Source organism: Petaurus breviceps, unplaced genomic scaffold, assembly GCF_028583685.1.
Source record: "Petaurus breviceps papuanus isolate PSGF00001 unplaced genomic scaffold, PetGlider_PUasm1.0 37, whole genome shotgun sequence".
In the NCBI taxonomy this organism is placed as follows: domain Eukaryota; kingdom Metazoa; phylum Chordata; class Mammalia; order Diprotodontia; family Petauridae; genus Petaurus; species Petaurus breviceps.
The window spans coordinates 95,165,861-95,193,373 of record NW_027186296.1 but is presented as its reverse complement, the minus strand read 5'-3'; the positions used below and the strand labels follow the sequence as shown (position 1 = coordinate 95,193,373).

Genomic DNA, 27,513 nt, shown 5'->3' with positions numbered 1-27,513 from the left:
AGACTTTTGCCAAGCTCTCATCTTTGGAATGGTCTCAAACATTCCAGGACATATTGTTAGTCACAGAATAATAATGTTACTCTATTCTCTTCTGGCATCTTGTTAGATTTCATTCTCCTTTTCTTCTTATAATATAATTTCCTATATATCTGAAATCAATAATCAGTGCTTGAAACAACAGGAAATTCAGAAGAGTTTTGACTAAGCTTCTTTATAAAGTTAAAGCATATATGTGACCTGACACCAGAGCAGACATTTTGGCTGCCTTTCAAGGGTAGTCATTTACCCTAGGAAGTTCAGTATAGCAAGTATACTTGGAGCTAGTTCCATGGCTGACCCTGCTCCTGTCTATCCAAGGAACCTTTAGGAATTTGGGGCTATGTTGAACACATTAAACACCCAGTTCTTACAGCCCCTTTTCAAATGAGCCACTAAAACAATATGAGGGTTAAGTGAAACAGTTCTTCTGTTCAAGGATGGACACCCACCTTTGAACCAAATAATCACATAGAAACTGAAGAGGTTACCCATAAAAAGGGTTGGAGTTGCTCTGGAGACCCCGAAATACCAAAATGCCGGGTCCTGCCGAATGAATTTGACTCAAGCCTTCTCTCAGCCAAAGAAAAGTCAAGTTTATTAAAAGTTTGCTTGTATTGGGCATAGAGTAAATCTATGCTAGATCATTCTATGGTGCTCTCACCACATGGAGGGAAGATGGGATCTTATATACAGAAAGGTTGTGGGAAGGAATCTAGAGGAGGAGTTTGGGGAGGGTCTTCAAGAGTCAGCTGAGATCAATGAGTGACTAAGGGTGGAAAGTTGCTGGAGGCTACCTGGAGACTACAGACAATGGTGGGCTAGGCCAGTTTAAGGGTGGATTGATATTTTGATAGGCTCAAGGGTGGGAAGTCTAGTAACTGAGGTTTGGGGCCAGCCACAATGCAAATGCCTCATTAAATGGGATGATTTAATCAGAGTTCAAGGGGGGTTCCCAGAGCCTGTACCTCAAGGACTCAAGGAGAGCTCAAGGGGGCTCCCAGAGCCTGTACCTCATCAGAAACCACTTTCCCCTCTCCTCTGGGAACATATAACTGGTCATTTTGTGTTTACACAACACTCATCAGACTAATTATTCCTGGTAGCATTTCTTTCGAACAAAGTATTGTTTTGTAATAGTCTTTCTTGTATCATTAAGTCAGCCTCTTATGTATCATTCCCTTCTGTTCACTGAGTATAGCCTTTGGGGAGAATCTCTTCATAATTGTGGTTAAGTGTTATCAGTCTATTGCTATTATCACTTCACCAGTTTTATTCCAATGTATCATTTCATTTGTCACACTTCCACCTATAGTACCTATGGCTTACTTAGTAAGTGGTTTTGGGATTGAAATATCCAAGTCCTACTCAGTTTCCAAAATGATCTGTCAGACACTACTTGGCATCTGAAAAATATTTTGTAAAGACTCAATGTGAAGTTCTACCTGCCATATCCAATCACTTAACAGTTCCTGCCACCTGGCCTTCAGGTGACCCAATCACTGGGATGATGGATGATCGAGAATTTATCGGTAGACAACAGGTACCCCACTCCTCTTCAACCATCTCTAAATATAGGATGGTATAGGATTTCCAATCCATTCCCTCAATAAACTACATTTAATTCTGGATATGAATCCAAATTTTAATATGTAAAATATCTTGCATCCTGCCTGTGTTCTCCAACTTGATTTTCTATGTCAATGTAGTTACTCAAAATACAATGAGGGGAAAAAAGCTTACCAAATTCAATGGTTCTTGGTCAAGGATAGGAGTATACCTAGCAACAAACAATAAAAATTTATTATCTAGAGTTGTGAATATGATCAGGAAAGCTATACATTTAAAATGGAAGGGGAAGCAGAAAATACTTCACATATATCTGCCAAACTAATGAGGTATGGGCTCTAGGAGCCCCCTTGAGCTGTCCTTGAATCCTTGAGGTACAGGCTCTGGGAACTTCCCTGGGACTCTGATTAAATAGTGTCATTTGATGAGGTATTTGCATGAGGCAATAAGCCTTACTTGTGGCTGGGCCCAGACCTCTAGCCTAATTACTAACTACTAATTCTAGCCTAGTTACTCCCTAGCCCTCCATTGTTCATCTACTTCCCACCCAAACTGGCCTAGCCCACCATTATTTGTGGTCTCCAGGTGGCCTCCAGAGACTTCCCACCCTTAATCACTCATTGACCTCATTAACTCCTCTTGAACACCCTCCCCAAACTCCTCCCCTAGACAATCCCTAGATTCCTCCCACAACCTTCTGTATATAAGATCCCATCCTGTCTTCATGATTGTGAGAGTGCCATAGAATTGTGAGAGCACCACAGAATGACCTAGCACAGACTTACTCTGTGTCTAATAATACAAGTGAACTTTTAATAAACTTTACTTTTCTTTGACTGAGAGAAGACTTGAGTTGAATTCATTTGGCAGGACCTGGTGTGCTGGTATTTTGGGGTCTCCAGAGTAACCCTAACCCTCTTCATGGGTAACTTCTTCAAAACCAAATACCAAAAACAGTGTCAGTTATGTTTTTGTTTTTTTGCTTTTTGGAGGGCAATTGGGGTTAAGTAACTTGCCCAAGGTTACATGGCTAGTATTTTTGTGTGGGTGTTAAGTGTCTGAGGCCTGAACGAAACTCTTGGAACTTGGGTCCTCCCGACTCTGGGGCCATCGCTTTACTCACTGCGCCATCTAGCCACCCCTAGTATCAGTTATGTTTTAACTGGAAGAAGAACTGCAGGAATGGACTAGCAAAATTTACAGGAGATGATATCTAAAACAGAACCAACAATAAAACACATGGCCTCAGATATCCATAAACAAATGCCAAAAGTATGAGTAATAAAGAGTGTGAAATGGAGATTCTTCTCAAGGAGACAAATTTGATCTCACAAAATTAAGACTCAGGTGATGGAATTTATGGTTGGATTATGTCTCTGGAAAGGTATATCTTATTCAAAAAGGAACAGAATTGGTAAACAGCATGGCAGAGTAACATTATATAATATGAAGGCTTATGTAAGAAAAAACCAGGACTGTGATAGGCAAACGTAGTGAAAAAAACATTTTGGTGAAGATCAACAGTGGGAGAAAAGAAGTAACATTGTTAAAGGAGTATATAACAGACTACCTGAAAACAAGGAAGAATAAGATCAGGAGTTGTACCAATTTTCAAATAAAGTAAGAAAAATTCTGCAAAGTATAATCTTTGAAATTGGCTTTTATATCTGGTAAAGTCATAAAATGTACTATTTAAAGGGATGGTATGTTAGCATTTAAAAAAAGAAATGGTAATCACTAAGATCCAGTGTGACATCAACATGAACTTGTCATACCTGATGAAATTTATTTACCTTTTTGACAAGGTAACTATGTTGATAGATCAAAGGAATGTTATAAATTTAGTATCTCTATATTTAATAAAAAATTTAGGAATAAGTCTTACATATTATCTTTGACAAGATAAATATTAGCTAGATATAGTCAGGTATATGTATATATAGTATATACTATACTATAGTATAGTCAGGTAGATTGAATGATCAGTCTCAAAAAATAGTTATTAATGAGCTAGCATGACTTCAGAGAGAGATATCTTGGAGTATGCTCAAAGAGTCTTTCCTTGGTTCTATTCTAATCAACATTTTGAAAAAAAAAACAATGACATATGCAGAATGGTTTTCAATTTTTCATGTGTCCTAGAGTATGGAAGAATAACTAACATAATGAATCACAGAGTCAGGAATCCTAGTCCAAATTCTGCCTCAGGCATTTACTAGTTGTGTGATAATGGTTATTTAACTTCTCAGAATTTATCTCTTCTTCTATAAAATGAGAGTAATAAGATATGCATTACTGATTCCCATCCATCAAGACATCCTATCTCCAGTTATCAGAACCATGACAAAGGGGCTTTATGCAAATACAAAATATTCAATATAGCTAGGGATGAATTTTAGCCATTTAAGTAATGTCTCTACCCTTCTTTCCCTTATTAAATAGGGCTCAATGCAACTTGATGGCAAGATAGTTCTCTTTTCTTTAGACAGCAAGACCCTGCTAATTTTCTGAACCTAGTATCCATTCTTTATTCAATTTCTTTGTAGGGGCAAAAGTCTTAAGGTAATGACTAAGACTAGAGTTTTCTCAAGCAGTCCTTCTTGGGCCTAAACCAGATTTTGCCTACACCTGGGTACTGATGTCAGTCCTTCCTAGCCAGTTTAACCATAGGGAAGAATTTTTTTCATACTCTACATTGCAGTCAAATTGAATTTTCCTATGTTCTCCCCCTCTATATTTATTCCCTAAGTATTTTTCCCTGTTTGGGAGATGCTTTCTCCTGTCTCAGTCTGCCAATGTCCTAGTCATTCTTTAAGGCAGAAGCTTAGATAGTACCACCTTCATGAAGCTCTTTCCTGAACCTTCCATCAAGAAGTGACTCCTTCCTCATCTAACTTTCATAGCCAAGACAAAGTACTGTTCAAAAGTCATGTAAAGTTGTCTTGACTTTTGTCTTGTCATTGGACTTTGAAGACTGGAGGAGAGAGTAAGGCAGATGACTTTGGCAATTCTGCCTCACTTAAATTCAATTTACAAGTAAGTCAAGACACTACCCTTCTGATGTCATTGGTCCTCTATCAGAATGAAGGCTGTACAACAACTTTCCTAGCACTTTGTATTCTTCTTTTGTAATTAAATGGAACATATTTATGTAAGGGTGTCTAATTAGTTTTAATAGAGTGCAAATTCCTGGAGACCAAGGACTATATAGTCTTGTCTTGTTTATCTTACTTAGCATTTGGCACATTTTTTGATACAGTAGGTGTTTTAACAGATGATGTTGATTAGCCTGGAGGGTCTAGAGTTGATGCCTGAATTTGCCAAAATAATAATTTCAAGTATCCTTTATTCTGGTTAGTACCTGGGAAGCCTTAAAGAAAATTTAGGTGATATGGGAAAAGTGCTCATAAATTCACTCAAAAGGATGCTTTCTTGCCTTTTTAGTCAGCATAGAATTGTGTTGAATATATTATTTATTACATTACTGTGGACTATTTAACAGCTTCTAACTGAGATCCTAGATATGACTATAAATTATTTCAAGTATGGGTGAAGCAATATTTGTAAATATCTTTATAATCATTTTATAAAGTTTATCTAACAGTTTGTGTTTCAGAAACACATTTGATATAACTAATTGCTCTTTACTGAAGTATTATTACAACCAAAAAGGCACTTAGTCACCTGAAGGATAACTTTTTATGAATGCAATTTATGTATATGCAATTTTCATTAAAATAAAACTTCACAAGATGTTTTCAGTTTTTAGCTATCAAACTTTTTTTTTTTTAAAACAAATTCTACCAGTGCATCAGTCTTTTAAAAAATTTCTGGGAATCAACTTCTTTATAGCTGACAATTGCCCACTCTAGGACACAGATAACAGATTTATGCTTGTAATTCACATTATTGATCTTTGTATTGATTTGACTTTCTATGTGCAACCCCCAAGTCCCATCTTTGAAACAACAATATCATGCTCTCTTACTTGAATATATTATATTCTCCCTCTTTTTTCAATTCATTAAGGTAAAACCTTTGGGATGACTTAAAATGCAGTTCTTTTTTTCTGAGTTATCTTTTAGTCCAGGGTTATGTTGTGGGTCTCCTCAAACTGATTTGACTTCTGGTCTTTAATAAGACATAGTTCCCACTATGTATAGAGTACTATGAAAAGTACTGTGTGTAAGGGGTGCTAAAGATATAGTAGATATGCCTCACACCTTCAAGGGAAATCTCTTCTCAAAGTTCTTCAACTCCCAACAGCCTTGAAAGACTGGAAGATGTGGGCAAGGTCCCTGGTACAGTCTTTTATCTCTGTTGTGCTATTCCTCAAAGTAAGTACAGCATCTCTTCTTTTCCATGATGATAAAAGGGATAATTTTCTCTCTCTTTAAGTATTTTCCACTAAATATGCTTCACATACTTGCAAACATAAAACATTTCATGTAATTAACATGCCCCTAACTTTCCTTTGCTTCTTACAGTTCAATTCAGTTCTATGGTAGGGGTCTGTGAACATAGTGCTACTGCAAAGAGAGGAAAGGGAAGGGTCACTTAAAATTATTTTATCTGAGGACATAAAAAAGTTCTCAGATGGAGAGCCTTTGAATATTGCCTGAACACTGGAATAAAACCTCAAGCTATGAAGTTTTCAAAGTGTCAGTTAGCTAAAGACTCACAAATTTCACAAATATTCATTGAATGCTTATGACATCCAAACTAGATTCTCTGAGAGACACAGATCTTGTAATTATGGAGCTTTTAGTCTAGTTGGGAAGATAAATCTGCTTTAGTTGTACTCAAGATTTTCACTACCATGCTCCCCCACTCCCAAGTAACTTTGTCTCCATTTCCCCATTAGAATGGAAACTCCTTGAAGGTAGTGACTGGCTGCCATTTTTGTAATATCTATTTGGAGCTCTTAGCAACTGTTCAGTAAAAGGTTGATTGACTGCCTTCGTGTGTGTGTGTGTGTGTGTGTGTGTGTGTGTGTGTGTGTGTGTGTGTGTGTGTGTGTGTACTATTGTAAAGGAGAATGTCTTTACATGTGGTTACCAGTTGAGTCAGTGACTAGGCTAGGCCTAGAATACAAGTCTGCTGACCTCTACTATTTCTGCTACATCAAGCTACTTCCAAAGGAACAGCAGCACAGACTCCTACACTCCATTCCACTGAGGTCTAACCCTAGAGAAAAGAAAAGCCAGCAGTGCCTCACATATACCTAATATAATGAAGGCTAGGTCTTATCTTATTTGCCTCCCTCCTGGTTTTCCATAATGCCCAGCTTGAAATCCCATCACTAGAGAGTAATTTAGTAAGATTTAAATGTTACCTCTCTCTTACTGATGAGGAAGATGAGGTCCATCAATAAAGTGATTTCTCTAAAGTCACAATCAGAGGTTAGTGACACCATTAGGATTTGGACCCAACACAAGAGCCTGACATGGTGTTTAACAATGGAATGAATGAGGATATTCTGGAATGATTGGCCCACACAGAGCAGCTGGTAATACGGCTGAAGGATGTTATTCAAGAGAAAGATACTCAGTTACAGCAGAAGGATATTATTTTAGAGGAAGAAAGAAAAGCCGCAGGTGTGAAAATGATGAGATTGAAGCTTCAGGCCAAGGCCTGATTAGTTTCCCTGAATAAACGTATGGAAGAGATGAAGGCACAAGGAGGGACGGGGTCATCTCAAGAACCCCAATCAGAGAAACCGCAGCTCCATGACAAGTTTCTTCAGTGTGACTCACCTTCTAAAGAAGAGCGGGATTTGAAATACTGAAAGAAAAACTCCAGGAGAAGGAGGAACTAATTAGCATCCTACAAACCAAACTCAGTCAAGTGCAAGCAGAAGAATGAAGCACAGGAGGTGGTCCGGGAGAAAGATGCGCGCTTTGAATCACAAGTTTGTCTTCATGAAGATGAACTTCTTCAATTAGTAACTCAGAAGGAGATGGAGACAGAGATGCAGCAGAACCTAATAACTCTGCACAGGAAACTAGAGGAACAGGAGGAGGCCTTATTAGGGCATGCTCAGGTGGTAGACTTACTCCAGCAGGAGCTATCTGCTGCAGAACAGAAAAATAAGGTTCTCTCTGAACAGTTGCAGCAATTGGAAACTGAGCAAAATACGTTGAAGACTGTACTGGAAACAGAGAGACAGGGGTCCAAGAGTCTGATTGAAAAAATGGAACTTGAAATGGCAGAAGGAAAACAATCTTTGCACAGCCTACAAGAAGAAATGCATCATCTTTTGGAGCAATTAGAACAGGCAGGCCAAATTCGTGTTGAATTAGAATCTCAGTGTAGTACTTTGGAGCAGAAGCGTAAAATGGCAGAAGAAGAGACAGATTCTCAAATATTGTTTTTTCAAAAGAGTGAAAAAGAACTACAGTCTGCTTGTGAGGCCTTAAAGATTCAAAATGAAAAGCTTCTTCAGGATATCAGTCACCAGGCAATTCAGTCATCCCAGACCATTCAACAGCTAGAAGATGAACTCCAGCAAAAATCCAAAGAAATTAACCAATCTCTGGTTGAACCAGTGTTACAGAAATCAGAAATGGCCTCTCAGACCTCCAGCCCAGATGAGAATAGCCAGGCTCTCAAGGTAGACTTAGAAGAGAACATTGCCTCTTTGCAGAAGAGAGTAGCAGAACTCGAAGAGGAAAAATGCACTTTTCTTCTCTCTACTGTGGAACTTGAAGAGCTAAAAATTGAGAATGAAAGACTACACTCTCAGTTTACTCTCCTAGAGGCTCAGCATGGATCTGAGATGTTTGGTGGAGAAGTGACAGAACAGATCACCATTGATGAAATCACCAAAAGCTGTACCAACAAATCTACTGAGGAAAGTAGACAGGAAGACAACTTGGAGATCATTGTTTCACAGAAATATAAGTTGTCAGTTTTATTATTGGAAATGAAAGAAGCCCAAGAGGAGATTGCATTCCTTAAAGGGCAGCTCCAGATCACAAAGCCCAATAGTAACTTGATTTCAGAGACATCTGAACAAAGGGAAATCAAGCAAGCAGAAGGTGAAGGAATGATACATCAAGGCACAGGACGGAGCTTTCCTTTAATGTGAAGTGAAGCATGCAACCCTATTGTTATTGATGTGGAAGGTCCAGAAAGCTCTACATCTCAGAATCAGAGCAGCACATCACCACAGATACCTGTAGTTCACATTGCTAACACTGAAGTGGAAATAGAGTCAACAGAAGAGACGAAAAGATTCTCTTTCTGTAGCTCAAAATCTTATTTTGTTTCATCAAGATGAATTGAAAAGATTAGAAGCACAAATATTGGAACTTGAATCAAGTCTTTAGAAAGCAGAGGAATCATATGAGAAAAATTTAGGGGAGAAAGCTGAGGAAATTAGTAAGCTAACCCAGCTAGTAGAGGACTTTAAGAAAAATGAGGAAAAGAATAAGAGTACACTCAGTGCTCTGTGTGATGAGAGAGATCAACTTTTGGTTCAGGTAAAAGAGCTTTGCATCATTGCAGAGCTAAAGGCACAAATAAGGCAACTTGAAGAAAACCTTGTGGAGGCAGAAAAAGAAAGAATATCTGACTATGAAAATAAAACCATCCAGGAAAGCCTGCTAACTGAACAAATCCAGAGTCTCAGCACAGAATCAAAATCAAAGGATTTGAAAATTGAAACTTTGCAGAAGGAATTGGATGAAGTACATCTCCAGCTTTCTGACCAGAGCACACTACTCAGAAATCTGAAAAGTGAGCTGCAAAAGAAAGAAGGTGAAATGTTTGATTTGGAGGAACATATAAAGAATACCTCAAACAAGATGGAAGAACTTTCCCAGACTCTCTCACAGAAGGAACTTGAGACAGCAAGAATAGATGAACTTTTGTTAGAGAAAACCAGAGTCATAGAGGCCCTTCAACAAGCCATTGAAGAGAAGGATCAACAGGTGACTGAGATCAGTGTATGTACGTCTGAGAAAATAGTCCAGCTCAGTGAAGAGAAGTTTTCTCTTGGGGCTGAAGTCAAAGCACTCAGAGAAAAGCTTAGTTTACTGTCCATTCCTGAAGACAAAAAGGAGGAGGAAACAGAAGAGAAAGAAAGAATGTTCAGGTTTACAACATGATCAGGACAATAAAGTTGTTTCAGCTTCACTAATAAAGAATGAAGAACTTCAGAGTGAATTGAATCTTCTGAAGAAAGAAAGTGACCAGATGAAGAGAAAGCTGCATGCTGCTCTTGTTAGCCAGAAGGAACTAATGAAGAAAGTCACTCAGCTGGAGGAAGAATTGGCAGAAGTGAAAAATGGGTCTAAAGAAAAGACCCTCTTCTGTGAGGGAGATGGTATGGCAGCAACTCAGCAAGGTAAAGATGGGGAAAAAAATACAGAAGAATCTGTTACTTCTGAAAGTTGGGAAACTGAAATATCTTTAAATCAGAAGATAACTGAGAAAGAACTAGAGCTACAGAATGTAAAGAGAGATTTGGAAGAGAAGGTAGCAGCTGAAGAACAGCTACAGGCATTGCTCAATGAGATGACATGGAGCTTGCAGGATAAATTAAATCTCATAGATATGCTTAAAGCTGAAATAACTGAAAACCAGACAGTCATACAAAAATTAACCACTTCTAACAAGGACTCTGGAGATGGAGACTCAGCAACACCCATAAAAGAGACAGTAGCAATCACAGCTGGTGCAGAAAGTGGAGAACACAGAAAGTGGAAACTAGAACTAGAAGATAGAATTTTGAATCTTGAACAAGAAAAAGAACAACTTCAAAAGAAATTACAAGAAGTGCTAGCTTCCCGCAAAGTGACTATAGAAAAAGCACAGGAGAAAGACGGACACCACAGGGAGCAGCTAAAACAGCAGAAAGATGATTATAATCTCTTACAGGAACATTTTGATGAACAGAGCAAGGAGAATGAGAGCATACGAGACCAGCTACGGGAACTCGAAATACGAGTAAGAGAGTCTACAGACAGTGGCTTAATTGTGGATAATACACAGGAATTAGACATACCTTCTCAGAGTTTGATTGAACCTGCTTCCAAAGCCAAAGAGCAGTGGCCCCCACAAATGACTTCAGAATCTGGCTGGCACCCAGATTGGGTAGAGCATTCAGGAGGCAGAAATGACCTGCAGGAAGAGGACAGTTCAGTAGAACTGCTTAGAGCTCAGCTGAAAGAGCTACAGATCCAGAAAGAAGAGCTAGAATTCAGAGTCAGCTCTATCATAAACTCAAAAATCAGAAGAGGCAATTAAGCTACAAAAACAGACTTGTATCTGGAGTATGTTTCTAGCAACACAGGTGAAACGTTCCCTCACTATTATGGCCTATTAGGTGGTTTCCAGGGACCCTGGTAGGGGCCCCTTCTGGCAGGTTTTAGGGGGCTTTGGTGTATAATTTCTGATGGGCACTTCACTCCCCTCCTTTTTCTTGTTCATAGTTGAAACTCGGGAGTCCAGGGGACTGTTCTCTTGCACTAGGGCTGTGGTACCCACTGCTGCCGATCTTGCCATAACAAGGCCAACTAGGATAGGGACTAAAATGGGGGCTGCCAGCAAAAAGGTGTTCCTGCATACAAGCAGTCAGAAGTTAAGCTTGGGTCCGAGGCTACTAGAGTGCTGCCCGAGTCTGCAGGGGTGATGGTAATGGGTGAAACAGGGGGCCATCTGGGATTCGATAGCCACCAGGAGGTAACAAGGACCCAGGGTCCCTTCCTGTGACATAAAACCTGATTTCCCAAGGTGTCCCAGTTTTCCAATCCTGTTTGGTCCAATCCAAAACTCTGATGACAACTGGGTTACATGACTTAAGGGTATTACAATAAAATGAAATGTGGTGGTCATGGCTGCCACTGGAGACCCAGTCAGCAATGGTTACACAATTCCAATTGAAACAGTGATATTTCCTGGTCCCCCCCACAATTGGGAGACCCATCCTCAGGGCAGACATATGACTGGGTTGACCAAAGGCTGCTTTTCTTCTCCACAAGCAGCACCATCAGCCCCCAGAATACATGCCTGTGTAGGGAAACAACACAAATCTGGGGCTGAGCAGGGCACAGAGATCAAAGGAGAGGGTGGGCTGGCCACAAGTCACATTTTTGAAATTAGAGTCCCATCAATTGTCTTAGTAAGAGTCCAAGAATACAAGGTGGGAGCATAGGAGTTGGAACCTGCCAAACGCAGGAATGCCAGGAACAGGAGAGTCAGGACAGTCTCTTAATCTTCAGTTGTAAATCACTGGCTGGCTCTGTTACCCACAGGTCTGGTGGGTCGGGAGGAGCTGTCACCTTGATGTGTGAGGGGTGGATCCAGGCTTTTCTTCCAGCCACCTTAACAGCAGAGTGGTCTGATACCCTGCTCGGACTGGATGTTTCAGAGAGCTTGGAGGGACTTGAGAAGTAAATCATTAACAATCATACATAACAGCATTTGCCACCCGAAGTATAATAGGAAGTGGGGTGCTGAACAGAATTTCAAAAAGGAGAATGAATTTTTACACATATGCATTCAGTTACAAATGTTAACACTTGCTTAGATGATGGAATAACTACAAATTCAGATTAAAACAGCAAGTTCTTTTCTGCTTTACAATTTGTTACATCAATTCAGCAAGAAACATGTCTTGCAAATGGAGGTATTAGTGGGTCTCTTAGAATCACACTAGAAATTTTAAACATTTCTTCTAAAGGTATTTTCCTTCTTCAAAACAATTTTAATGATCACTAAACCTTTATGAAGGAAGTTAATTGAAAACTTTTAAATGATCTTAAGCAATTTGCATAACTTTCTGTAAATATTCGAATTCTAGATGAAAAATAATATTATATTTTCCAATAAGCTAACATAAAAAAGCTCACAACTTTTATTGATTACTTGCTCTGAGCATAGAATCCTGTTATAGAAGGAAAAAGGCAGGGACATGTGACATTCCAAATATGCCAGGAGAAAACGTCCTTAGCTCTGTGTAAATTCAGGTACAGTTACAAATATTCCATATTATGCAGCATGTGTTCCATCTCATAGCTAGACTCAGGAATAGGTGGGAAACATTCCTTTTCAAAGGAACCTCATAGTTAAACTGAGCCAGGAGGGATCCCATCCCAGACAGAGGCTAAGATTGTCCCTTTGGCCTTTACCAAATGTAGACTTCCACCTGTTGACAGTACAGGATCTCATTTCTCTGAGTAGCTAGTGGCATTTTCTCTCAGACACTGATTTAATGCAGACAACTATACCCAAATTCAAACTCAAAATAAAATTTAGTTATGGTCCCAAGTGCTTTTTACCTTAAACAACAAGCCTCACCAATCACAGCTTAGAGCCAGTTATAATTATTTCTATTCTCATGGGGCTGCAATAAACAATAAAAATGTATCAGATCTTATAATGTAAAAAATTCCTTTTACCATCCTTCTAAAATATAAAAGCCAATTTATAAAAATCTTTTTTGATCATTGCAACTTCTTAGCAAGTTAGGTTCATTTAAAACTTCCTTTCTCAGGTTGTCTGGAAATAGTTTCTAGAGGATTTAACAGTTTTACAACATAAGGAAAATTTATATGAATTGTAAGCAGGAGAGACTGCTCTGAATGGGCAGAACTAGTCAGACAAATTTTCATCAAATTAGTTTCCCCTTTTCCACATACAATAATCAATTAACAATTATAGGTTTTAGCATTAAAACATTAGCCCAAAATAGCTTAGTTAACAGTTTTACAAGTTTTTCTAAATAGCAGATATACATATTTAAAGTAGCATTACTAATCTTACACAATTTTCTCCTCACTCAGGTTTTACAATATACAGTGTAGAAATACAACAATAATATAAACTGAGATGACATTACATTAATTGCCTTTTCAAATTACATAGAAGATGACATTAATTGCATTTCAAAATTACATATAAGAACGATTGATCTTACCAAGTGAAGAGGCTAGTTGACTTCTGACCTCATTTTCTCCTCTCCCCACTTTACAGATGAATTGAGACTCAGGGTTAAATGATTTATTCTAGATCACACAACGAGTCAGTGCAGAGTTCTGAACACACTGCTTCTCACTGATAAGCTTTTTCTCACTTTTCTGATTTTCTCTCTTTCATCTTTCTTTTAGAGAGGTTTTTTTCCTTTTTGCTCTATATTCTGGGGTGTTTTCTCCCTGCTCCATTGTTTTCCAGGAGTCCTGAGCAACCTTCTTTTCCTTGGCACTGGAACAAGCAAAGTGATTATTTGCAGCAAGGGAGAGATCTCTTAGATGGTACTGAAGTTGGGGCTTCATGGTACAGAGTGAACTCTATATTTCAGGGGCAAACCCTCCATTTTTCCAAACTCATCACACTCAAAGCACATTATCAGCTTATACTCTATCAAATAAACCTCTATGAATGCTTAGCTGTAGCAGACCATGGTTATGGGGTGGTTGATTTGCCTGGAGCATTGAGGAGAGGGTTTGGGGAATTTGAAGTAGAAACTTCAGGCTCTGCTTACTTAGAGAGGTGGACTTCAGGGTACCTGGAGATCTAAAAATTGCTGATGGGAGCTAGATCAAGTACCCTTTTACTAAACTATTTAGGCTGTGGAAAGAATATAATTTTAGGCTGAATAGCTCAGATGTAACACACACTTTAGTAGCTCAGATGTCAGCCCAGACTTAGTATATGGGATAATGATTAACTTGTGTTTGTACCTGTGTTTCACAAGCTTCTTTTCCCTTGTCTAATTGTTCCCATGTCATTCAGAAAAATGTTCTATTCCAGGGATTTAACCTTTCTGGTAGGCAGATGACAAGCCTGTGTAGCTCCAATGTAGCTACTGTACCTTCCCCCCTTTTTCTTTTTTTGTAGGAGGTTAACTCAAATTAACTTCACTGCAGCCCTAGCTCAGTCATAGCCAGGACAACAGGGAGAAAAAAAAAATCTTAATGGTTCAAACCTCTTACTGTCTCCTCAGCTCCGTCAGAGCTGGATGACAGGGGAGGGCTCTGTAGCCCTAGCTAAGAAGAACTGGGACCACAGGGAAGAGAATCTTAGCAGTTGGAAGGCACTGTAGTTCTTAGCCTTGTCAGAGGTAGGACTACAGGGAGAAGAATTTTTCTTTTTGACCTTTTGCCAAGTAAACTTTTCTTAGGTGTTCATTCCTTTAAAATTTCAGATCTACTTCAAGACTTTAAGAGAAACTGTTTCTCATACAACACAGATAATACAACTGTTTACCAGTAACAATCATGCTCATAATTTTGAACTTTGAAATAAAAACAATTGAATAACCAAGCTGGTGACCTTAAACTTCAGTTTTTGTAGTGCCAAATAGTAACCTGAATGAATTAAAATACCTGGATCTATGTTCCCAATGATGTTGCATAGTTCTCTTTCTGTGACCCAGGAAAGGGTTAAGTGTTAGTCCTATTTCAAAGTGCAGCTTGAAAACCTACTTCTCTTTGATCATTGAAGTGACCTCTTTTTCTCTTAAGATAGATTTTAGGGGAGAAATTTCCCATTCTCTCTCTGTCCATTTGTCTTTCTACTTTGAGAACTTTGGCTGGAGTTCAAGGAGTAGAAAGAGAAATGGTTTTCTGCCAACAGCCATTCCTTAAGATATTATTAATCTTCTCTAGTGCAGGTACAGCGTTTCTTAAGCTTGGGTGCTTTGTCTGCCTTTTTTAAATCTTACAGGATAGTAGATTTAAAAATTTCTTTACACATACAGACAGAATATACAGAAAACGCAGCAGGGCAAAAGGAAGAAGACTTCCTCTTTTTTACCTGCCGGTATCCCAGAGATAGGATATACACAAAACAACACAACACACAAAAAAGGTTACAGAGACAATTAAGAGACAATTATAATTACCGGATAGAAATATAGAGAAACGGAAAACGGGGTACTCTGATGGCATCCCGTGGAGACCAACCAATAAGGGTATCTGTGCTGCATCCAGCTCTGCCTCTTTACCATTACAGGAGCACTCAACAGAAACAGATCACAGAACACTCATTGAACCTCAGGAAAACAGTATGAGCCAGGGGCCGAGGAATGTCACTCTGTGGCTTCCCCTAGATTGGACTGCTCTCCCTGCTCTCCAGGGAGCCTGGTCCAGCTGTCAATACAGAGCCAAAGGCTATCTCGGTGGAACCTCCAAAATGTAGTGTCCAACAGGACAGCAAAGCCAATTATAATTTAGGAGTGTTTATTAACCAGCTGGTGACTGCCTCCCCAATAGGGAAGACAGCATCGAATCTTCTGTAAGATGCATTTTTATAGACCTAGGTGTTGCTAACAAACAGAGTATGGTTCTGGGGCGGGGGGTACCATTTCTAGTAAAATCTTGGGTACCTAACAAGAACAGACTAGTATCTGGGGTATGTTTCTAGCAACACAGGTGAAACGTTCCCTCACTATCATGGCCTATTAGGTGGTTTCCAGGGACCCTGGTAGGGGCCCCTTCTGGCAGGTTTTAGGGGGCTTTGGTGTGTCATTTCTGATGGGTACTTCAGGTGGGAGCAGAATCCTGATAAGGCATCAATATTAGATTATTAACTTCAAGTAGGTGGGCAGTCAGAATTATTTGAACTACTAGCCTATCACCAACCCTTTTATCAAATTAGAGGTTCAACAAATGTTTCTTGTTGGGATGCACATTTTCTCTTCCTGGGCTCAGGGAAAATGGGCTGGGTATCTTGGAAATTTAGTTTGTTTGGTTTGGGAGGTTTGGAAATCTTTTAATTTACTTCATACATATTTGTATTTACTCGGGCCCATGTTGTTTCCTGTAGAATGTAAGTTTCTTGGAGGAAGGGCCAATTTCAAAATTATAATTTTTGTCTTTGTAACCCATAATGCATTCTACAAACTAAGAGACTAATGCTTTGGGTTGAATTGCCTAATCTTTTCTCTCTTCTCCAAGCCTCCAAAGTTGAGGGAACCTTTCCTCGTAGTCAATCTAGTGAAAAAGCAAGGCATGTGGGATGGCATCGTGCTTTGGTTAGGGGGGTAGTGGGGAAGAATGGGTATACACTGTTGGTATGGTTGGGAAAGCCTGGGTGCCTAGGTCAGTACAATGTGGTTTGCACGCTGTTTCCCCCACTAGTCTGGGAGTTCCCTGGGAGTAGGGGCTGGTTTTTTGGCCTTTCTTTGAGACATCTTCAATGCTTAGCAAAGCCGCCTGGTATGCAGTTGGGGCTTAATAAATACCTGCTGATTTGACTGTAGTCCTGGTTCCAACACAACTAGCCTTTGGTCAAGTACTTTATCTTCGGATCTCAGTTTCCTTTCGGTATCAATGAAGGGCGGGGCTCTGGAGCTCTAGGCTGCATGTGGTGTCAGAGCTGCCCCAAGGCACTGAGAACTCTGGACCTCCAGGGGGACCTCAGTTTCCCCGTCTGTACAATAATGGCTTCAGGCCAAATTATCTTTTAGGTGCCTTCCACTCAAAGACCCAAAAAGAGAAGCTGCTTCCTTCTTCCACCTCCCCCACCTCAGTCATGCTTCGGGCCCGGCGGCCTATGGATACCATGGCAACCAGGGAGGCGCTTGACCCCTGACCTCCCCGTCGCCGCGCCCTCCCCTCCGTCACGTTCCAACATGGAGAAGCCCAGACCGGAAGTGCCGCCCCAGCCGCCGGCCGCCCGCCCGCCCGCGGGCTCCTCCGGGCCCTAAAAAGAACCGAAGCCCCGGCCTGTCCTCACGTCCCGCCGGTGCCCGTACCGGCCAGTCCCTTAGGTGACCGAGAAGCGAGGGCCGCGGCTCGGCAGCCCCGGCTTCTGAGAGGAGAGGAGGAGGAGGAGCAGCAGGCGAGAGGAGGGCAGAAGGAGGAGGAGGAGGAGGAGGAGGAGGAGGGAGGTGGAGAGAGAGACAGGGAGAGGCAGAGGTAGCGACCCGAGCCTCCTGGGGTTCGTATTAGCCGGGAGGTGGGGGGCCCGGCCGACCTGAGCTAGAGCTGGGAGCGAGGCGGGGGCGGGGGCTCGAGCAGGTGCGGCGGCGGAGGCCCCGGCCGGGCGCGGGCTGGGTGGGGGCAGCCCCGGCCCGAGGAGGGGGACCGAGCCCCGCAGTGGGCCAAGGCAAATCCCCCCCGCCGCGCCCCGCCCCTCGGGGCGCCAGGTGCCCCGGGCAGGCCTCACCTGCTTCCGGGGCAGGGCCGGGAGGGAGCGCTCACTGCCCCTCAAGACCTGACCTTCCAGTTCGTATCTCCAGAGATCTCCTTAGGCTGGGGGGAGGGAGCCGGGACGAGCAGCGGACCCCGGCCCGGGGATGCCAGCCCCTGACCCAGCCCCAGAAGCGGCGGCGGGCGGGGGCGTCAGGGGCAGCCGCCTTGCCGGACCACGAGGCAGGCAGGAAACAAAATAGAAATTGGGCAACTTTGAGCTCTTTGTGAGAGCTTCGGTCTCTGTGAAGTGCCCTTACCATGCAGTTACTACAGATTTAGGCTTGGGGAATTTGCATTTGTTTTTATTTTTTGCTAGCGCTTGTGTCTCCCTCTCTATCGTTTTGGGGACCCTCCTCCAAAATAAAAGGCAAAATGATGTTGTCCGAGCAAGCCCAGAAGTGGTTTCCAACGCACGTGCAGGTCACCGTGCTTCAAGCCAAAGATCTGAAGCCAAAAGGCAAAAGTGGCACCAATGACACATACACTATCATCCAGCTGGGCAAAGAAAAGTACTCCACCTCTGTAGCAGAAAAAACCCTTGATCCGGTCTGGAAAGAAGAGGCTTCTTTTGAGCTACCTGGATTGCTCATGCAGGGCAGCCCAGAGAAATACATTCTTTTCCTGGTAGTCATGCACAGGTCCTTGGTGGGTCTGGATAAATTTTTGGGGCAGGTGGCAATCAATCTCAATGACATCTTTGAGGACAAACAGAGAAGGAAAACAGAGTAAGTCATGCAATTTATTTTCTTGCTTTTGCAGTGTTTTAAGATATTTCTCAGCTTGTAAACAAAACACTTTCTATTTTGAGAGGCATAGGTTTCTGGATGAAGTGTGACAACTTTTAACCACCCCATTCACGTGAATCAAGAGTAAAAAAATAACCCATGGGAAGAAACCTTAAAAATGGTATTGCACATGTTCCATTCTATCATTTCTGTTGTAGTTTAAAATAAGCATCTGCTTAGCAATTACAGGTCTTAAGTTTTTTTGGCAATGACTTTAAATAAATGAAGTTTTTTTGGGTATGATTAAGGTTACTTGTAAGAAGCTGTCACTTTTAACCTTTTAAAACTGGGTAAGTATATACTTATAAATTTGAAAGTTGGTCAGTGAAAGAAATGGGGTAGTTACAAAGCTTAGTAGCCTCTGGAAAAAAAATATATCAAGCACATTAGTGCAGCATTTTAATATTAAAGTTAAATTCAGAAAACTTGGAACTTGTTGTCCACATTTTGGGATTACATACACAATAGATTTTTATTATTTCTCTATCAACTGTTGCTCCGTCTCAAGACAATTTACCTAGTATGTTCTAAGGCGTTTGGAAGTCTAGAATTTCCAAGTTACAAATATGTCTCATTTCTGAACTTGACCATTCTACTAATAACTTTTCTTTTATATTTTCATTATATCCATGCCCATATTACTTCAGAATTACTTCCACAAAGCTAATGTACTTGGACCATACTAAGTGCTTCAAGATTAGAAGTACTGATTCAGTTCTTGCAATGAAGCAGCTTAATAACATCTTCATTGGAAAGAGGGCCTTCTTAATACATACATTTAGTCATGAGACCTGTTTTCAATATAAACAATAAGAAGATAAGGCAGAACCTCAACACAAAATATTAAAATGAAACGAAGTACTTCCAGAAGTAGGCAGTTACTTCCTAATTCAACTTTTAACCTAAGTATAAGTATGAGAAAATAGTCAGTTTGTAATATTCAGGAAAGAAGTGCAGGTTGAATTACAGGTCTACTAACTTGGAAGAATGTTTTGAGAGTGAGTAATTCACTCATAACCACAATCAAATTTCCTCTTTAAAAATCATTTGACTAGTGTGAGTTTATCTAATGACATAATTTCACATACTTTAACTATAAATGTATAGACAAGTATATTTTACCTCAAAACATCTAGAAAATACTTATTTTCTAAGCCTTGACCTATGGTTGGTTTGTGTTAGTGATATGAAATGTCAAGAATGTAAAATGAAAAGTGATAGTAAATATTTTTAAAAAATTAAGGTGACAATGTCCTAAGGAAATGAGGGAAAAGATTAAAAGTTATTCTGCCTGTGCTCTTGGTAACATAATGAAATACATTTTGCATTTCCTTTTTAAAAGAGTATTTTATTATCCATTTAACTTTTTTCATGTTGGAATTTAGTTTTTATAAAATCACATTTATATGTATGTTAAAATTGTTTATTTTATATATCAAATTATGCTTTAGTGACTCTTTATAACATTTTGAACATCTAAAAGTGTCATGACTGTTATGTCTTACACTGCCTACATTTTCAAATTTTATACTGTAATTTCAAATATTTAATAGGTCATGTGTTACTGACCTTCTTTTAAGAGTACATTTTCTAAATATAAATTGACCCAACTGCAAACTTAAAAATTCTTAGTTTGAAATAACCCCGTTTTCCTTGATCCAAGATCTTTTCTTAAAAAGTATCATTTAGCCAAAAAAATGGCAGTTGACAGCCTAGTTTCTACATGCAAAAAGTTGGCATATGTATGTTGACTATTAAATAAAATTGATTAGCATTATTTGAAATAAAATTGTTACTTTAAAGTATTACTAGGCTTATAATGTTGTTGTATCCAAAATTATTTTCTTATGTTCTGCATCCTTAACATTTTTTGCTTTGTGTGGGGATGAATGGGGACCAGGTTGTTTGATGAAGTGTCTTTATTGGTAATATTTCTAGTTTTTTAATATATTTAATAGTTTCCTCTTTCCAGCACAGCTGTACATATGGCCTTGCAAAAGACAGACTTGAGTCGCTGGTGTGTTACAAAAAAGATATTTAATATTCTGCACAATGCTGAACCTTGTCAGCAATTCCCAAGTGTTTTTTAGAAAATCAATATGAGTGATGAAGGCTACCAGCTGATTTAGAATTCCCCTAAAAACTACAGGGTGACGCTTTTTTACCCCTTTGATACTGAAATAAAGAGAAATATTTACAGGTTGATTCATTCCAAATTGCATTATGATAGATAAAAGATAGGATTCTGTAAACTTCTTCTGTTTTTCACTGACCCCACTCATCACTTCCCCTTAAAAGGAAGAAGGGAAAATGGCTGAACCTGAATAATTTAAGCAAAGGGCCAGGAGAGTACTTCTGTGTCTTTGACTTTTAATGGCTGGCTGGCTTGGTGCTGGCATGAGACTTGAGAAAATAAAACCATGTTTAATATAGCAGAATAATAAAATTGTGCATGCTGTTATGTAATATCTATTGCTTTTTTACAGCAATACATTGTATGTTTAATGCTCATGAAAATAATAGAAGTTGGAATCCCTAGAGTTAGGTATGATGCAGGCATGAGCTTTTTAAAACTTCTCTGTGCAGCCCTGCCAGTGCACCTGCATTCTGGCCTGTCTCACCCTTAATGCCAATCTTTTCCCCACTTCTGACCAAATAGCACCAATTGTTTGGGAATAGTTCCCACATGTGTGGTGATTTTTCTAACATGGACTGGTGCCCACTAAAAATTGAACTGAGGCCATATTGAGTTTAAATCCAGGACTCAAGAGATGAAAAAAAAATCAGCATTAATCCACTAAGCCCCAAATGCTATGTCTTCATTTTATCTTCAGGAAGCCTGGGAAAACAAATGATATCTCTAGAATGGCTCTTGAAGGCCTCATTATATAAAAAACAACATCAAAGCTACTGAAATTACTTTTTATACTTGCATTTTTGTTATGAAGTTTTATGTTTTAGCTTGTGGATACAGCATTGATCTGATGAGGGACTTCTATGATTGCTAGACTTATGTGCTCACCTCAGCTGTAATCTAGTTTATGTTAAATACCTTTTTGTGCTTCCAATCAAAACTTGCCTGAAGCTTTAGAGCAGAGATTCTTAACTTAGGGTCTGTGAACTTACTTGTTCTAATCATTCTTTTAACATAACTGATATCTTATAATTTTGTGTATTTAAAACACTTATGTGGAAGGGTCCACTGGCTTTATCATACTGCCAAAGGGATCCTCTACACAAAGAATATTCCTGCTTTGGAGGTGTTTTATAACTTGATTAATTCTAGAAACATAAAATATTAACTATATCTTTGGCCTCTATATCCTGATAATTATCCACTGTCCTAAAAGATAAATATACATTGTGCAGTAAATGTGACTTTAATTGATAACTGGATTGTTTTATCAGAAAAAAAAAATCCTTTTGATTGTTCAAAGGGAATTCAAACTTATTGATTCCTTTTTTAGTTTTTATTTGATCCTTTGCAAGTTACTTTACCTTGTTGGGTCTTAATTTCCCTTTTAGTAAAAAGTTGGAATTGAACTAGTAAAATCCAGCTTTAAAATTTATTCCACATCTGCTCAGCAAATCTTTTTACTAGGATTTGGAGAGGATAATAAGAAGTTGAAGTCATTGCCATCATAGAGCTTCTTGTCTAATGTAAGATATGTACAAAAATAACTCATTGAACTGAATCATATACAGTAAGAGTCTGTGTTGGCCAAAGGAGTTTGAGACTTAGAATGCTAAGACCTAGATTTGAATTCTGGTTCAGCTTCTTAGTGCCCATGTGACTGTAGGCCAGTAATTTTATCTTCCTCAACCTCAGTTTCCTATTCTGTGGATAATAATTCTTTCACGACCTAATTCATTAGGTTGTTGTGAGTATCAAATAAGATCATAAAGGGCTTCATAAATCTTAAAGTGCTACGTAAATGTCAACTATCATCATTATTGACAGTTATAAAGTGCTTCGCTACTTTAGAAGAGAGAACTATCACTTCAAGGTATAAAACTATCATTTTAAAGCAAATGTATATCAATATCTGTATTAAGTGAATTTACTTGTTATGCTTATATTTTATAAATTGTTATGCTCTTGTCAAAAAACTTTGTGGATTTAAGGTTTTTTGTGTATATATTCTTTGATTCTATTTTCCTTTTTCCCTTTCTTCTTTCTCCTTGGGGTTATATTTCTACCTGCTTAAAAGTATGACACCTCTAGATATTATTTATCCATTGTTATATTCTCAATTGATGGGTATTTGATGTGTAGTTTATATTTTTTCTGTCAAGTATTGTTGTTTGTGAAGTATCATCTATCAGATGGATTTCTCAGTATGCATATTGATAATTAATTCCATAACTATGTTAACAAAGCAGTAGTTAGTACATTTTCTGTTTTGTTTTTTTCTAATATCCTAGATTCCATAAAGATTGTAGCACTATTATCTCTCATTTTCTAGTTCATGTCATTGGATTTACTTATTTGCTTCAGATTAATGCTACAGGTTAATTCTTTTTTACTTTAGATATTTTATTCCTTATGTAAGTTGTTTGACATTGTTGGCTCTAAATTGCTAGTATTGTTTAATGTTAATTGTGAAAGTTATTTTCTTAAATATTGGATGCTTGTGAAAGTAATCAGTAGAAGCAGTCTATCTGAATAATAGCACTGGAGACCTGAAACTTACTTTGAAAAAGTGGAAGCAAATTATGGACTTTCCACACATTGCAAGATCTCTAGATTTTAAGAATTAAATAAATTGAGGCACCAGTTAACCTCATAACAAAAGAGGTAGAGATAAATTGCTAGTGGTTTGTTTTTTGTCTTAGTGCCTTTGATGATACATAGTTGTTTGTCTTATTTTTGTCATTCAGGAAGTCAGTATATTAGAAAAAGCAACAGATTAGGAGTTAAGAAATCCAGAAGACTGACAACTGCAGACTTGTTTTATATGACCTTGGTTCAGTCCCATAACTTATCTGGGTCACCAGTTTTTCAGCTGCAAGTTGAAGGGATTGATTAGAATGATTTTTTTTTTTTTTTGCCTTTTGGAGGGAAACTGGGGTTAATAAGTAACTTGGCCAAGGTTACACAGCTAGTTTTTTTTGTGTGGGTGTTAAGTGTCTGAGGCCAGAACCGAACTCTGGTCCTCCTGACTCTGGGGCTGGCTCTTTACTCACTGCACCACCTAGCTGCCCCTAGAATGATTTTTAAGGATCCTTTGAGCTAGCTCTATATTTTGTGAAAATCTGGCAGGTTTCTTCAATATTAATAACAAAAGTAATATTATAATATTTAGGGCATTTATCATATTATCTCATTGGTCTTCGCAATAATGTCATACAGTAGGCTTGCCTTGTGATAGAACTGATATCAGTCTTCTGATACCAAATTTGGGCCTCTTTCTGCTGTACCATAGGTACCTAGCCTGGATATTATTTCTGTAATTAAATAATAACTGCTGGCTTAGAGAAAGTTTCTTAGAGGTCTGGTGTTAGAGTAGTGATTAGGTTTTTTAGTGGTTGGTTTTTGTATATTTTTCTGTCTTAATATATATGAAGATGATTCTACTCATTGTTAGGTCATGCGCAATGAGGTGATATATATAAAGTACTTTGAAGATTATATATGTTATCTATTCTCTAGTACGGATGAATTCTTACTCATCCATTCACATTTTCTCACTTAGTTTCCTTTGTGATAGACATTTATGAAATAGGATTAGCATTGCAAAACTAAATGGCTCAAGTTGTCATGACTTTAGCTCTGGTGTCCTACATGTTCTTATAGATATATTGGAGAGTTATTTCCCAAGAAGAAAAAAGACGAGTAGAGTATATTGAGTAATTTCTTTTTCTTTTTTCGTTCTTTTGCTTTTTTGGAGGGCAAGTGGGGTTAAGTGACTTGCCCAAAGTCACACGGCTAGTAACTGTCAAGTGTTTGAGGTCGAATTTGAACTCACGTCCTCCAGACTCCAGGGCTGGTGCTCTGTTCACTGTGCCACCTATCTGCCCCTGAGAAATTTCTTTATGTCTAAAGTCAAGGTCAGTAAATGACAGTTAACCTTGCTCAACTTATATATAATCAGTGAAAGTAGGAGAATGTGATTACTTTGATGGATTATAATTTTTATTCCAAAATAATTTGTCTTTCATTTTATAGCATCTTGAATCATGTTAGTTATTAATTATGTACAATTTTATTTTACATAGTTTTATATCTACATAAAATAAACTTAGTTAAGTCAACTAAAAGGAAGGAGGGGGATAGAGAGAAGCTGAGGAGAATGAACTTGTATATAGATTCTTTTAGATTGGTTATGTTTAAAAAAGATATATTTTAAAAATAATGATTTAACATTCTAGTGCTTACACCCCACTTTGAGGAAAAACTGGTGAACTCTCATCACTGGTATGATACAATGAAGATTGTTTGGTCTAGCATATTCTGAGGTCTTAGGACAACCATATGTTATAGCTCTATATACATTTAGGCCTTCTGGGCTTTATTTGTTGGAATAAATGAGTCATGTGTGGACAGTTGCAGAATTATTGTAATATCAGTTTTCCACCAGTAATCTTATACACTAAGATGTGTCCTGTCTGAATTTCCTAGAATAGAGATAGTGTCTACATAGATCAACAAAGGATATATAAATAACAAAGCTTATATATATCCTCTTTCAGTTAGAAAATCTAAAAGTAAATATGTGTCTTCAGAGATCTTAAGTGTCATTACTTAAATTCATGAGAATATCACACCTTGCTTGTCCTTGTGCTATTTAAATATCTATCTGTATGCTACTACTATTTTAGGTGCTTTGTTCAGATGTGGCTGCTTTACATTTTAAGGACATACTCTCTTGTCTTATCTAGTAGACTGAGCTAAGAATTTGTTTACCTGTTATGTAGTAAATATAGAAGTTTGTATCTGGCATGTTCTGAATGTGACCTATGTAAATTTCATCATTTAATTCCTTTTTAACTAAAAAGCTTTTTAGTTTTGACTTTCTGGTCTTCTACCTTATTCATCTCTATGTATCTTTTGATCCAGTAACACTGGCCTTCTCATGCAAAACACTCCATTCACCCCACTCCCGGCATTTTCACTAGCTAGCCCTCATGGCTGGAATTCTCTGCCTCATTTTTACCTTTGACTTTCCTTCAGTTCCAGCTAAAATCCCACCTTCTACAGAAAGCCTGTCTGAATTCTCCTTCATTCTAATGCCTTCCCTTTATTGATCATCTCCAGTTTATCATGTATATGTCTTTGTACCTCTTTTGTTTTTATATTGTCTTCTCCATTAGAGAGTTTGTTGAGAACAGGGATGTCTCTTGCCTTTTGGTAGGTGCTTAATGTTTGTCGATGTGTGGACTTGACTTTATAAAAGATTTTAGTGTCATTTGAGTACAATATCCATACTTTCAGGGGAGTTATTTAAACATACTCAGTTAACAAGCATTTATTAAGCCTTTACCATGTGCCAGGGTAAATGCCCTTTTGCACTGTGTTACGGCTGTTTGCTCTTGTAAGAATTACTTGTGATATTTTGAAATTTGTGGTATTTTTTATAGTTAAAAATGCTGTAAATGAAATAAGTAAACTATGCTTTGCATACTCCACTTAAAAGTGTGTAATACATTGGAATGAAATGTCTGAAAATGAAAAACTTGGCTCTATTTTAAATTAGTTTTTAGTATTTCTACTTTAGTCTACTATTGTGTGAAGCACATGGATACTAGCAGGAGGCATTTAAGCTTTTCTTTTTTCAGTAATCTTATCACAGCTTATTAGTAACTAGATTTCTCAGCATTTTGCTCAGTTCTCATATTTTATAAAATATTCAATTCAGCAAACATTTATTAAGCTCCTCTTGTGTATAAAGTATTATTTTAGGCATTGAGGATGCTCCCTTCCCCCTCAAATAGGCCTTACCATTACAGAGCTTACAATACCTTTTACTGGCATTGGGGATGTTGATGGAGGGGATTGGTTAAAAAAAACCCCAACAACATGTATTCAGATAATATAAAGTTGGTGGCAGGCCTTAACAATTTGAGGGTATTCAGGAAAGACTTCATATGGGAGATGTCACCTAAGCTGAAACTTGAAGGGAGGTTGGGATTCCAAGAAGCACATAGGAGGGAGAACATTCCAGGTATGGAGGTCATTCAGCTTGTGCAGGGGCTTGGAGGTGACAGATAGACTGTCTTGTACACATTTGGATGGAACGGAGTGAATGGGCTAAACATGAAATATATTTAAACATAAAGATTAGAGTTAGATTGTTAAGGCCCTTGAATGGCCAACGAAGAAGTTTGTATTTGAACCAAGAGGTGGTAGGGAATCACTGAAACTCTGTGGGCATAGGAGTTACATGGTCAGATCTGTGCTTTAGGAATTTCAGTATGGCGGCTGTGTAGAGGATTGATTAAACAGTGAAGGGACTAAAAGCAGGGTGACTAATTAGGAGACTTGCAGTAGTCCAAGTGAATGATGATGAGAGAGAATGAAACTAATGGCTTTGTGAGTGAAAAGAAGTGAAAATGAGATGTGGAGGTATAGTTAACAAGATTTCCCATCTGAGTGACTTTGAGTAGGAGATGAGGGAGAGTGAGATGAATTAGAGTTGGCTCCAAGATGGCAATCCTGGGTAAATTTTATGATGGTGATCCTCTCCACAATGGGGAAGTTAGATGAAGAGATGGGTTAAGGAGAGAAAGATAAAAGAAGGGTTTTGGACCTGTTGAGTTTGAATCACTTTTGTGACATCCAGGTGAAGATGTTCAGTCAGTAATTGGTAACTAGCCTAGTTGGTAATGTGAGATTGTAGCTCCGAATAATAGTAGTACCAATAGCTAGCATTTTTAAAGTTTACAAAATACTTGACACATCCTTAAGTTTACTACCTTGAAAGATAGGTGCTATTATTATCTGCTTCTTACATGTGAGGAAACTGAGGTAGAGAAGTTAA

At 38.6% G+C, this 27,513-nt stretch overlaps 2 protein-coding genes across 5 annotated transcripts in view; both read left to right on the top strand.

Moving 5' to 3' along the window:
• The first annotated feature begins 1,546 nt into the window (after positions 1–1,546).
• On the top strand, positions 1,547–17,975 carry LOC138168363 (golgin subfamily B member 1-like). The gene is given in 9 exon segments (XM_069097403.1): positions 1,547–1,579; positions 7,025–7,373; positions 7,376–7,466; positions 7,468–8,835; positions 8,837–9,691; positions 9,693–10,835; positions 10,837–10,903; positions 17,021–17,206; positions 17,505–17,975. Coding segments are annotated over 9 exon segments (4,563 nt in total).
• The window catches only part of RAB11FIP2 (RAB11 family interacting protein 2), an 86,799-nt gene continuing 77,019 nt past the window's right edge, over positions 17,734–27,513 (top strand). For 2 of the 4 annotated variants that reach the window (XM_069099051.1, XM_069099053.1), the window contains exon 1: positions 17,735–18,472. In XM_069099051.1, coding sequence (XP_068955152.1) covers positions 18,120–18,472 — 353 coding nt within the window. In that variant the 5' untranslated portion in view covers positions 17,735–18,119. Of the gene's footprint in view, positions 18,473–27,513 lie in introns of all 4 variants that reach the window. The other 2 variants (XM_069099050.1, XM_069099052.1) reach the window with 2 other exon arrangements.